This window comes from Pteropus vampyrus, unplaced genomic scaffold (genome assembly GCF_000151845.1).
Source record: "Pteropus vampyrus isolate Shadow unplaced genomic scaffold, Pvam_2.0 Scaffold12, whole genome shotgun sequence".
Lineage (NCBI taxonomy): Eukaryota > Metazoa > Chordata > Mammalia > Chiroptera > Pteropodidae > Pteropus > Pteropus vampyrus.
In genome coordinates this window covers 4,115,672-4,129,531 of record NW_011888793.1, presented here as the reverse complement: position 1 = coordinate 4,129,531, position 13,860 = coordinate 4,115,672, and the positions used below count along the sequence as shown (strand labels likewise).

The window sequence follows — 13,860 nt, the reverse complement described above, 5'->3', positions numbered from 1 at the left end:
GCTGCCCTCACGGAGACTAATTCTAGTGAGAGAAGAGAAGACAGTAAACTAATAAAAAGGAACTATGTATCCAATGGTGGTAAGTGCTATGGAGATAAGTAGGAAAAAGGGAACCCAGGGTATATTCAGAATTACTACTGATATAGTCTAAATAAGGTCCCTCTAATTTGAGCAGAAGTGACATTGGAGCAGAGGCCTAAGGGAAGCGAGAGTGAGCCGTGCTTCCATGAGGGAAGAGCATTTCAGGCAGAGGCGATTGAAGAAGCAATGTAGCTGATGGGCTGGAGAAATCTCAGTGGGGCTAGAGTGGCTGAACTGAGTGATGAGGGGAGTATGCCACAGGTGAGATCGAATGGAAGGGACCAGCTCATGTAAGACCTGGAGGCCATTAAAAGGACCTCTCTTGCACTCATTAGAGGGTTTGTAGCAGAGTGACATGATCTGATTTACAGTAGGATCATTCTGGCTGCTTTGATAAGAACAGACTGTAGTGAGACAAGGGTGAAAGCAGGAAGACCAGGTAAGTATTGCAATAACCTAGGCAAGGCCTGGTGGTACTTTGGACCAGGGCGGTAACAGTGAAGGTGATGAGAAGTGTTTGGATCCAGGATCCATTTTGAAGATAGACCAATCGCATTCGCTGATGGGTTGGATGTCGATAGCAGAGAAAGAGAAAAGTCAAGGATGATTCATAGGATTTTAGCAAAGGGAGATTTCATTTACTAATTGGGGAAGACTATAGGAAAAACAGATTTTGGAGGAAATTAGCTTGATTTGGGCATACTAAATTCTTTAACCAAGCAGAGAATTTATATAGTCATCTGGATATGAGAGTCTCAAGTTCAGGGAAGAGGTCTGGGCTGGAGTCATTACCATGTAGATGGAATTTAAAGGCACGAGAGTGGAGATCACAGAATGAGTGTTACATAGAAAAGAAGTTGTGTAAGGATTGAGTCCTGGAGCACTTCTAACTTTAGAGGTTGAGGATGTGAGAAAAGAGTTTCAAAGATGAGGATCTACAGACTGTGTTAAATGATGCTGGAAACTCAAGCGAGATGAGGACTGAGAATTGACCATTTGATTTAGCAGTTGGAAGTCAATGGAAAGTTTATCAAGTGCTATCTCCCCGGCACAGTGTAGGCAAAGCCTCACCGGAGTAGGTTCAGGAAAGAATGGGAGAAGAGGAAGTTGGATGCTCCATCTCTCTTAAAAAATTTTGGATAGAAAGGGAAGTAAAAGAAAGGGAGGGGGTGATAGCTGGGGGATGGATAAGCATAGGGTTGAAAGAAGGTTTGTTTCCTGTTGTATTTTTAGGTTGGGAGATTTAACAGTATATTTATATGTTGATGAGAAAAATCCAGTAGAGAGGGGCGAAGTAGGGCCTGTAGGAAAGAGAAGGAAGAGGTGATGGAGTTAATATCTCTAAGTAGGCAAGAGAGGATAAGATCAATCCAGGAGATGCTCTCAGACAGGAACGGGAGAGGTCACCTGGGGCAAGGCAGAGAAGAGTGCCCCAGGTGCCCGTAGGAGGTAGATATGGTGTTTGGCAGTTTGTGGAAGTTCTATTCTAACCAATTCTGTCTTCTCAGTGAAAGACGAGGCCAAGTCATCAGCTGAGAGAGGTGTTGAGCATCGTGCAGCACAGCAGGCCCCTTAAAGTTCTGTGGTCATGAACTTGGAGGAGGACCAGTCACTCTGTGCTGTGCACATGGAGAAGGCAGAGAGCTGGATTTAGCTGGGGTTGGAGATTTTGTCAGGCAAGTGTGATGTAGAGAGTGGAGCATTTCCAGAGTAAGCAAAATCGACTCCTCTGAGAGAGGCAAGCTGAGCCAGCCATAAGTACAAATTTCTAAAATCGTTGCCTTCATTGGCGTGTGAAGTGATGGTTTCACCCATAGATGGCTCATCAGAGAGTATCTTCTGAGTGTGAAGATTTGCCAGTATCAAGTCCACATTAGTAAAACCCATAATAGTTTGGTATGCTTGCCAAAGGCCACTTGTAAAACAGACAACTAAAAACATAGTTTTTCTCTGTACTCCTCTAAATGGACATATTTCTTTCCTTTTAGAGTGTGCTTTTTAATAGAAATTACTATTTATTGTTGCTGTGTAACTAGATCAAACTTTCTCTCTCTTTTTCTCTGTTTTTAATCTACCAAGATGATCTTATCACATTTATCCTCAAAAGGCTTTTACCTTAAACTGAAAAGTTAGGGAAATTTTTCTTTACAGTATAGAAAATGATGTCAAGATAATTTAAAACTAATCGTAATGAATGTGAGAAGAAAATTCAATAGGAACAGATCAACAGAGACAATAGAGAAAAAATTAGGATCTTTTAATGTCAGTGGTTTTTGTTTGTTTTTCAGCTGTACATGATATATTACCAGACTAATCACCAAGACATACTACAGTTCAGAAACAGCAGCCTTATTTCTCTCTCATCCTAGACAGTCCATCACCTGTCCATTAATATCCCTCAACCAACCTTTGAGTGGGAAAGTAGGAACATATGTAATTGTGGAGTTAAGAAAACAAAGATGCCAATTGATCAGAAGCAATGTCACGACTTAGGAGTTTTAGTTTAGTTTTTTTTTTTTTTTCTTTTTTCTTTTTATCTTGTGGAGTTGGGTTTTAGATAAATAATAAATGAATATGCAGCTGACTTGCTGGGTCATCCATGGCAAATCACTTCATCTCTCAGGGCCTATTAAATGAGGATTAACCAACTTATTGAAGCCCTTGAAACTCACATAAATCTAAATCACTGAAGCGACTGGAAAATTTGGTTTCAAGATTGACAAGCATTTCAGTTTAGAGTTCTCTTAAAGTATGGACATATCTACAGATTTGCAAATTCTGCTATTCCTTGTCCACTGAAGATTCCCGTGAACTTTCAGCCAAGAAGCAACACCGCAACAAGCAAAACAAGCAACAATTTTAAAAAATCACTAAAATCTAGGCACTGTCCTCAAGCCTAGAAGCAGAATAGTAGGGCCGATAAAACCAAGGCTGCCCAGCACAGTAGCAGGAAGTGGATGAAGGAGCTCTGAGGCCCAAGGTAGCTCAGGCAAGTACAGGGATTTTAGTTTTTCCAAATGCCTTCTGGGTGGGCATTACTATATTTAGAGTCAGGGTTAAACTCACCTTTCAGTGCAATTGTGTAAGGAAGTGCAGACTTATAAACTCACAGCCTCAAAGGAGCAACGCTTGAGGAAAGGACCGAAAAAATATATAAGTTCTAAAGAAAGGACCGAATACAAACATAAAATGAGACCCATCTTGCTGGCGCAATTATTGCTTTAGAATCAAAGAATGAATGTCATTCTCAATACCTTAAGGACTATGCCAAGAGCAGGGGAGATATTTCTAGCTACAGAAAAAAAAAAAAAAAAAAAAGGATAAGGACTTTCTCTACACTCCTAGCCTTTAATATGAACTGAGAAAAGTAAAACTGAGCATTGTTCCAACTCTTATCAATCATTACCAGATGTTGTCAGCACCTAACACTATCTAACCTGTAGCACATCATTATCAGTCAGCTCAAGTCATACCCTAACTAGGGGCCCCCACTGGCCAAGGATACATGATAGAAACCATCTTATCTACCTTATTTATTCAGCTAAGAAATCTACTTTTGATAGCATATATTAAGAACCTAAGTTTTCTTACTCTCTACTTAAACCACACTGGTTCTGCTAAGGACCGTTCTCTTTTTGGTGGCGGGGGCGGGAAGGTGGGGGGGGGGGGTAACAAGTAAGTAAAAGGGAACAAATGTTAACACTTCCAGTCTGTCTCTAGGAAAATGAAAGTGTGAGCTACCAGAAAACATAACAGTAAATCATCAATTTGGACTATACAAATTTGGCACTTGTGATGACTTGACTAGAAGCCAAGGAGAGTATTTCTGAATAATATTAAAAATAATGACTTCTTGGCAGAGCCGGACTTGGCGAGGGCAGTCCAGCCCTGGAACACCTTACCAGGCTGGGATGTGTACTGTCCCCTCCGCGGTTCTTTAATATGCACTGCTTTTTTATTTGGTTTAAGGATATATCCTCCTGAAGGAAGAAGAATCCATAAAAATGGAAATGTAAGGGTCCATTTCAATAACTTTACTGAGAAAGGTTTTCATTAAATGGCGCATGGTTTCCAAGATTTATAATAATCTAAATTTTCCTATGAAAAAAATGGGTGGCATTCTGTATATTCAGCAGGATAGTTTGTCAAATGGAGTTGGAGTCCCATCATTTGTTTCACGACTTGCCTCGTTTTTGCCAAAAATCTGGAGACTGCCATATGATTTCCTTCAGTATTTTCAAAAACTGAATACGAAGGCATTGACCTGAAAAAACACTTTACGTTTTTAGGTAAAACCAATTTTTAAATTATAGAAATACAGTCAGGTCTTGAGATATAGTGCAGGCAGCACAAAAGTCTGAGACAAAAATCGTACAACGCAGCAGCTTGCTGGTGTGGGCCATCTTGAGATAACCATTTCCTTCCAAGGTCAAGAGAGTCACCAAATGAGGGTCGAGCAAGGCTAAGTACAGCCCCAAACCCAGCAATGCCCAACTGATCATTGAGGCCTCCAGAAACTGTTACTTTATAGAAGAGATACTGATTTTTCTTTCATGAGTTCTCTGACTTTGCAGCTTTTGCCTCGGAGGTTTGCTTTGAACGTTCACTGCCAGGCAGGAGGGAAGCCTGCCCAACAATGCAGACACCATAGAAAAACAGTCGATTTCTGATCCATCCAGGCCCTCGCTTCTCTCCTCTCCCTCCAGCACCCTCCCCACCTGCCGGAAATTTCATGGCTTGTCAAAAGCTCCATTGAAGTAAGCAAAGGGAAGACAAAACTTAATTATCTACTCCTTTTGTCTATCTTTGCTTTTTAATATTCTTTAATAGTCTCAATAAAACCCTGGTGGTTAAAATTATAATCCAAGTTGAGTTTGTTTTTCTCTCTTTCCATTTTTACTAGAAAGGGATAAGCATCCTTGCTTACCCCACCCAGCCCCACCACAAACCAGAAGTGTTGAAAACAAAATAGGAAATTTGTTTAGTCACTAGTAAAGCTTAAGAGAAATCGAGTGACTAAGAGAAGTGAAAAGACTGCCAGCCTCCCTATAAATATCTAGTGCACAAGCTTGTCAAAAAGATTCTCCCTATCCCCACTGATCTTAGCCTCCATCAAAACCCATAAATATGATTAAAAGTGATGGCCATTCCACTAGACTTTCATAGAACTCAGTGACAAAACAACAGTAAGAATACATGACTTCGGTAGCTTGATGCAGGATACTGCCAAAGGGAAGGGAGGCTAAAATCAAAGAGGCGGTAGGAGAGTCAAAGCATCCGTTCAACACAAGAATTTATATAAGAGAAGCCTTCCAAATTCTGATCTAATATAAACCTACAATTAATAATTATACTCACTTTTTTTCCTTCTTCTAGAAAACAAATGATGATGCAATTGAATTTGATTATACTGTTCTACTCCATGAATTCTCAACACAGGTAAAACACAAACTTATGTATAGAATTGTTCTTGCCAGAAGTTTTTGCAGATGATAGTATTTTTGAACTCTTATTTCTAGGAACTCATTCCCTGTCGCATTCGCTTGGTCTGGCACCCTAGCAAAGCACTTAAAGTGAAGTACCACTGTCAAGAGCGACAGACGCCAGAAGAAGCCTCTGGAACTGAAGAAGGATCGGCTGTGGCACCGACAAAGCTTAGTAATTTCTGAAAAGAAGATATGCTTATTCCAAATTCTAAACAAAATGACAGTACTAAGTAGCCTAAATCATTATTCTATTACGTAATTAAGGTATAAGGCCTTCTAATAATTAGGGAAAGCCTGTGATACTCAAAAGTTAAAAGATGTTGGGGCTTTTTTAAAGATAATATATTTCAACGAAAGCAAATTATAGGAATATTATATGTTTAAAAGGAATTTTACTATATTTTATGATTTCAAGCAAGTATTCTTTTTTAACTTGATAGCTACTTTTAACTAAATGTTTATACATTTCTAAATAAAATGTGTTAAATGTGCTTCTAGATTTGTCTATGTAGATAAAATCTGTACTAACCTGCAATTAAACAAACTCCTAATATTGCTTAATTCATATTTTAAAAATAAAAATATAGTGTCTCACAGATAAAGCCGAATGTCTGCAAACATGTATTAAATGGAACAGTGAAATAACTGAAAATTAGTATATCAAGTATTTTCAATTTTCACTTATAAGGACAATGTGGACCTAGTGTTGGCCTAAGTAATTTATAAAAGCAAACACAATCTGTTCTAAAATCAGATTCAGTGGAGTACATTCCTAAAGTAGGAAGAATTGATCCTGGAAATGTGGCCATCATTTGCTTCTCAAAATTAGTATCATTTAATGGAATACTTATCTCTGTGTCTAAAAACCTTTAGCCAAGTTCCTTGGCCATAAGTAATTGGTTAGCAAGTATTAGCCTTAAAATATACCAAAAAAAAAAAAAAAAACACAAAAAAACAAACGCTTTTGAGTCTACACTATTAGAAAATTGGAAAAGTTTACACTGAAGAGGAAAATTTTAAAGATGTGCATTTTTACAAAATAAAAATAAGATGGATATTGTTACTTTTCAGTAGATCCATTTTATATATTTTTCTTTTTAAAACTGCAACCCTTTGCATTAATTTTTCCAACATCCACTTGATTTAAAAACTGTAAAAAGCATTCTGAAGCACTGGAAACAATCATTTAAAGAAAACGTCAGATCTCCCAGCTATGTGATAATGCAGAGAAAATGCTTTTTCTAAAATATCAATCTATAATGATTAAATCATGCCAAAACCAAATGATAAACTCCTCTAACTGAAGTTCTCTAAATAATCTTCAAAAAAGGCGCCAAGAGCATTATAATAGCATATTCAATGTCCTGTGATCTTTAATCACTTTTTTAGTGTCACATTAAGGCCTAGAAATGGGGTTTTAGTTTTCCAGAGTCTCAGTTCATCCTCATAAAGGCATTTTTAATTAGTAAGATTAGACTTACAAATAAGACTCTAAGGTAACCCTTTAACAGATTTATTTCAGTATAATAGATTATGAAGGGGAATTCTACACATACAAACAACATACAAACAAACAATTACCTAATTTATAAATTTACAAAACCCACAAAAGTCAAACCAACTAAAAATTTCTCAATACTATCACCACTAGAACATCTTTTCTGGCACAAACTCTAGAATTGCTGATTTGAGTTTTACTACTACTGATTTTGCTAGCTACAGAGAAAAATTACTTCATCTATCTTGATATAAAATGAGAAACTCTAAATTCCCTAAACCCTCTTTTCATAATGAGCCTAAATTCTTCTCTATCGCTCTGAACTAATGACATACACAGCATCACATTCATATTTTTAGTCTCTTTAGAGCTTTCAGGATTTTAAGACATACAAAATAGTACCAGGATTTTGTCTACATTCCACTTGATCCTACTGTTTCATTTTTCCTACTTAAATTATAAATTGTTACAAGTTTAACAATTTGTTTTTGAAAGTCAGTTGGAAGTTTCTATATTTGCCCTTGAATGTTAGTTCTTCATCACATATGTTTATTACACCATTTTTTCTCAGCTTAGAACCTGTTCTGTGACCTTTCCTAGCTTTCGAAGTGCTACGATCACCTAACATGCTGCCTGGCACTTATTTGAATGGATAAATGAATGGATGAAGACAATAAATTGTTTTGAAACAATTAACTATTCAATGATACATTCCAGAGTTATTTATTTGAAGATACTTTAAGCAGTAATTAGAGTTCTAATTGAATAATTTATAGTTTTAGTAATGCAAATAGTTGTTTTCTACAAAGGGATGTATTCCTACATGTCACAATTTACTACTACCTGGTTACTGCCTAGTGTTATTGGCAATAACACTCATCCATATTTCAAAAATATTAAAATATGAAAAATCCTTAAACTTCATAATTAAATTTTAGTGATTTTTATAATTAATCTGAGAGTGAGCAAGGACAAGAATAAGAAAAAATTGACTGTGTGTCTTCAAAGGTAAAGTTATCAAACTTAGAACCACTAGCCCAAACTCTTAACACTACACAAAATAATAAGACTTCCAGTCAGGATGGCGCAGAAAGCAGACGCTGTGCTCGCCTCCTCTTGCAACCACATCAAAATTAAAACAAAATTACAGAACAACCATCATTGGGAGTCACCCAAGGTCTGGCTGAACAGAAGTTCTACAACTGGGGACACATATGAGGCCACCTTGAGACTGGTAGGAGGGATAGAGATGCAGAACAGGATGGTCTCAAACTGTGGTGTTTGAGAATCAGGAGGGTTATCTTGGCTACAGAGGTCCCCCCGGAGGAGCAAAGGGTCCTGGCTCCACACTGGACTACCCAGCCCAGTGTTCGTGCCAAGAAGAGAAGGGTCCACAACTTCTGACTGTGAAAACCAGCAGAGATTGTGGTCGAGTGAGATAGAAGGCTGCGGGAGTCACAGACATTCTTCTTAAAGGGCCCATGCAGACTTACTCAGTGACAGACTCACTCACTCTGAGCTCCAGTGCCGGGGGAGCTGCTCGAAGAATTCCAGGGACACAGGAGAGGAACTGAATTGTCTGGTTTTAGGCGAGAGCTAGAGAGGCAGCTTTCTCCAGGACAGAAATGCTGGAAGAATCCATTGTTCCTTTCCTGAGCCTTCCATCTCCCAGTGTGCGCAGGCAACCGCCACATCTGAGTCTCCATCAACCTGGTTAACACCGGTCGCCCTGCCTAGGTGATTCCGAGATCCCGCCCCCTGAACTTGCAGGTCCAGCCAAGCCGCTTCGAGGGGGTTTTTCCATACAAATGGCCTCTCTTAGCTCATACTGCAGACTTTCCTAAAATTTCTCAAAAGTTCACATAACTCAAAAAACAATATCTGGCCTCAGTGTGCCTGTACCTCTTGCTGAGCAGCCTCAAACCCTGTAGTGGCAGCTTGCCTTGGTTCCTGGCTTGGCCTCTAGAGGCGCCTCAAGCCCAGCACAGGTGGAGGCCATCTGCAGATTGCTTTGTGGCTCATGCCAGGTGTTCCCAAACAGTGCTGTGGCTGAACCTGGCCTGCAGCTGGGCTCCTCCCAAAAGGCCCTTAAGCTGGCATGCCCAGTGGCCTGCTTCCGCCAGAGCCAGAGCACCACCAAGAGCTGCAACTGAGGACACACTGAAGGGCAGACAGAGCAGGCACTAGAGCCCTGCTAGTGAATCTTGCTCCATAGGGTTAGCTCCTCACGGGCCAATCCTCACAACCAATCAGCCCAAGGGTCAATCCCTCCTATTGACATGAAAACAGCAACCAAGGTCCAGCTACCACAGGAGGGCACACACAACCCATATAAGGGATATACCTTGAGCACCTGGCTCAGGTGACCAGGAAAGACTGCATCACTGGGCCCCACAGGATACCTACTACAGAAAGCCACTCTACTAAGACTGGGAGACTTAGGAGCCCTACCTAATACATAGAAACAAATATGAGAAGGCAGCCAACATGGGGAGACAAAGAAGCATGTCCCACATGAAAGAGAACAAAGCTCCAGAAAGAGAACTAAACAAAATGGAGATAAGCAATCTGTCAGATGTAGTTTAAAACTTGTGTTATAAGGATGGATATTCAATGAGCTTAGGGAAAGAGTAGAGGAACTCAGTGAGAACTTTAAAGAGACAACAGAACTAGTGATGGAAAACAAAAAAGAACCAGTCAGAAATGAAGAATACATTAGAGGTAATCAACAGATTAGATGAAGCAAAGGATCAAATCAGCAATTTAGAAGGTAGCGGAAAACACCCAGTAGGAACAGCAAACAGAAAAAAAGAACCCTCCCAAAATGATGCTAGTTTAAGGGGCCTCTGGGACAACATCAAGTATAATGACATTCACATCATAGGGATAACGGGAGTTGAAGAGAGTAAGGAATTGAAAACCTATTTGAAGAAATAATGATAGAAAATTTCTCTAATCTGGTGAAGGCAATAGCCATACAAGCCCAGGAAGCTCAGAGTCCTAAACAAGATGAACCCAAACAGGCCCACACCAAGACACATCATAATTAAAATGCCAAAGGTTAAAGAAAAAGAATCTTAAAAACAGCAAGAGAAAAGCAGTTACCCATCAGGGAGCTCTCATGAAACTGTCAGATGATTTTTCAACAGAAACTTTGCAGGTCAGAAGGGGTTGGCACAAAATATTCAAAGTGATGAAAAGCAAAGACCTACAACCAATATTTTACCCAGCAAAGCTACCAATTAGAATTGAAGGACAGATAAAGAGCTTCCTAGACAAGAAAAAGCTAAAGGAGTTCACCACCACCAAGCTAGTATTACAGGAAATGTTAGAGGGACTTAAGAAAAAAATATGTATCAAAAATATGCATAATAAAATGGCAATAACTACATATCTATCAATAATTATTTCAAATGAAAGAGAATTAAATGCTCCATTCAAAAGATAGGGGTGGCTGAATGGATAAGAAAACAAGCCCCTTATGTATGCTGCCTACAAGAGACTCGCTTCAGATCAAAAGAGACACACAGATTGAAAGGGAAGAAAAAAGACATTTCATGAAAAGGGTAAAAAAAATCTGAGGTAGCAGTACTTATACCAGATAAAATAGACTTGAAAGCAAAGACTATAACAAGAGACAAAGAAGGACCCAGAAATTCCACTTCTGGGTATTTATCTGAAGAAACCCAAAATACTACTTTGAAGGGACATGTGCATCCATATGTTCATTGCAGCATTATTTACAATAGCCAAGATACGGAGGCACCCTGGGTGTCTATCAAAGGATGAATGGATAAAGAGGTGATACACATATACAATGGAATATTACTCAACCATAAAAATAAAAGAATGAAATCTTGCCATTTGCAGTAACATAAATGGACCTAGAGAGTATTGTGCTAAGTGGAATAAGTCAGAGAAAAACAAATGCTATATGATTCCATTTACACGTGGAATCTAAGGAATGGAATAAATAAAATAGAAACAAACTCTTACCAAGAACATTTTGAGGATTGCCAGATGGGAGGGGTTTTGGGGGAGTGAGTGAAAAAGAGGAAAGGATTAAGAAGTACAAATTAGTAGTTATAAAATAGTCATGGGGATGTAAAGTATAGCATAAGGAATATAGTCAATAATATTGTAATAACTACATGCAGTATCGGATGGGTATTATATTTATCGGGGTAATCACTTTGTAAGTTATAAGAATCTCTAATCACTGTTGTATACCTGAAACTAATACTGTATGCCAACTATAATTAAAAACATATTTAAAAATATTAATAAGACATATCTGAATAAATCTTCCCTTTCATGTCTTAGGGGTAAGGGCAGTACCACTGTGGTCTTCAACCTTACCTGTGTATTATAATCATGTGGAAAGCTTCTGATCTTGAGCCAGAGATAAAGATTATCTAGGGGTTGGCCTGTGTGTTTCTTTTTAAAGCTTCTCAGGTGGTTTTTAAAGCACCGCCCAGAAGCAGGGTCGGGCCTGGTTAGTACTTGGATGGGGAACCACCTAAGAAGACCAACTGCTATAGGCGTAAAAAATAAAATAAATAAAATAAATAAAAAAATAAGGGGACTGTAAGCTGACAAGGTCCTTGCAATTTGTGAGGTCAACCAAGGGTTGCCTCGCCTAAAAATTAAAAAATAAAAAATAAAAAATAAAAAATAAAGTACCACCCGGGATGGGAATCAGGGCAACACTGCCCAGGGCTGCTACCACTCCAACACAAGCAAGACTGTCTTTCCTTATATTGGCCGACAATTATCCTTCACAACAGTAGCATAAAAATATCCTCGTTTATGGATATTCTCTATAATTTCTTTCTTGCTAGACTTTGGTTGGCATGTGGTCTTTATGAACTGTAGCCAAACTAAGTTAGCAAGAGGTGTGAATTCTGGTCCTGGATCTGTCCCTACGTGATCCTACTCTACTTACTCCAACCAACTGGGCCTGTGTCGTTGCCTATGAAATCTTGGTGTTGGACTGGATACCAAAGCTCTTTCCTGACACTATTATCTTTATAACCAGAATGTATAACAAGTTAAAAACATCAAAATTTATCCATCTTAGTACTAATATCTTTGACTGCTGGCCAAAGCCATAGGAACCGTACTAAGGTCTACGAAAGTATTTCCTTATCAGGAGCAATATTCTACATCATCATGAATAGCATGAAATACTGATGAAATGCCAAAGCAACAACATTTTTCAGACTTGATGCCATTGTAGCAACAGACATTTTCATGGGGAAATGTACTTGGGATGATAAATGATAATAACTAAGTTATTGATTGAAAATTGAGCAAGCTGTGTGATCTTAGACAAGTCATTTACCTTCTCTGCACTTTTGTCACCTCTATGACAAAATGAACATAATAGTACCTACTTTCATAGGGTAGTGAAACTAAATTAGATAATGCATTTAAAGCGCTTAGCAAGTCCCTTGAAAATGTGCTCAATACTTTCAAAAATCTTTTTTTCTAGAAGCCTTAAGATATAATGCCAAATCTATAAATCAAGAAAAACAAAGGAATTTTAAAATTATTTTATTTCTATTATTCATTATGGGAAAGAATTATAATGTCTATCACATCACATGACTTTTGGATGAAGGAATTTTGAATATGGTAGAACTGCAGAGGAAGTCCAACTATTCCAACTTATTCTAAAAACAAAGCTTAACATTTACACTTTCACAATTTCCATGAATCCAATATATGATAAATTACAACAGACTCAAATTCAACCAGCATTTAGTAGGTGAATGAAACTGACTAGGCAGGAACCTTGAAAGTTATATTTTATTATTTAGAGCTGCAGAAATATTAAGATGAACACAGACAATAGTATATGCAAGAATCTGTTTTTCAACTCACAGGTCCACCAGAAAGTAACATTTACAATCCTAAAAACAGGTAGCTACAAATTCACACAGAACTCACAAATTGAAGCAATCAGCTCTATGTAAAACAGCTAGAAATTTAGCTGGCATTTTAATATCCTAATGAAGAACCTGAAAAATGTTCTCCATTAAGATCATATGAAATCCTTTCTTAAACAAAAAAGCCTTCTTATTAAACGATGACACTACAAGAAGTGTCATGATATGTGCAATTCACTTTCAAGTGTTTAGCCAAAACAATTTTTTTAAAAAAATATAAAAGTATGAGACACACAGATGAACAACAGATAAAGCAAACATGTCAAATTACTGTCTGATTAACAAATTGTTAACAATGAACAATTGTTCACTGTGGAGTCTAGATGGAAGGTATATGGCTGTTCTTTGTATTGTCTTGGCTTTTCTATGTTAAAAATTCTTATGATAAAAAAACTGGAAAGGAAGTTTACAAACATTCTAAGCTTAGACATATAACTGATATAGGTCTCTTACCCCCTTAAAATAAATATTAAATATATTTCAGTAATAATCATATTTTATTTGAGGTTTTTCAATGAACTACAAAGCCAGTCAATAGAGTTGAGATATACATAGAATTAACTTTGATATATTAGAAGCTTCTGAACATAATAGAAAGGGCTTCTAACATTTTTTATTTCTGCCTAAATTCATTCCACTGGAATCCATTAAAGTATCTAAACCTTGCAGATACAGTTAAAGTTAGTCAACTTAAAATTAGGAAAGTCAGTTCTTGGCTTTTCCTTTTTTTACAGGAAGTTGACCTGTAGCTTCCAAATACTTATTAACGAGGTCTTCTTGTGTAGACGGTGAACATGGCTGATACCTGCAGTACTCCATTGTGTATTCGCCCTTCCCCTGGGAG

At 38.0% G+C, this 13,860-nt stretch overlaps 2 protein-coding genes across 5 annotated transcripts in view; one reads left to right on the top strand and one right to left on the bottom strand.

Annotated features, from left to right (window-relative positions):
* The window catches only part of RARRES1 (retinoic acid receptor responder 1), a 22,878-nt gene extending 17,128 nt beyond the window's left edge, over positions 1-5,750 (top strand). Inside the window, exons 5-6 of the mRNA XM_011380682.2 lie at positions 5,458-5,520; positions 5,601-5,750. Coding sequence (XP_011378984.1) covers positions 5,458-5,520; positions 5,601-5,750 — 213 coding nt within the window. The remainder of the gene's footprint in view (positions 1-5,457; positions 5,521-5,600) is intronic.
* A 6,855-nt stretch (positions 5,751-12,605) lies between these two features.
* GFM1 (G elongation factor mitochondrial 1) overlaps positions 12,606-13,860 on the bottom strand; it is a 40,173-nt gene continuing 38,918 nt past the window's right edge. For 3 of the 4 annotated variants that reach the window (XM_023524455.1, XM_011379595.2, XM_011379611.2), the window contains one exon: positions 12,606-13,853. In XM_023524455.1, the coding sequence (XP_023380223.1) occupies positions 13,722-13,853 (132 nt within the window). In that variant the 3' untranslated portion in view covers positions 12,606-13,721. The remainder of the gene's footprint in view (positions 13,854-13,860) is intronic. The other variant, XM_011379603.2, reaches the window with a different exon arrangement.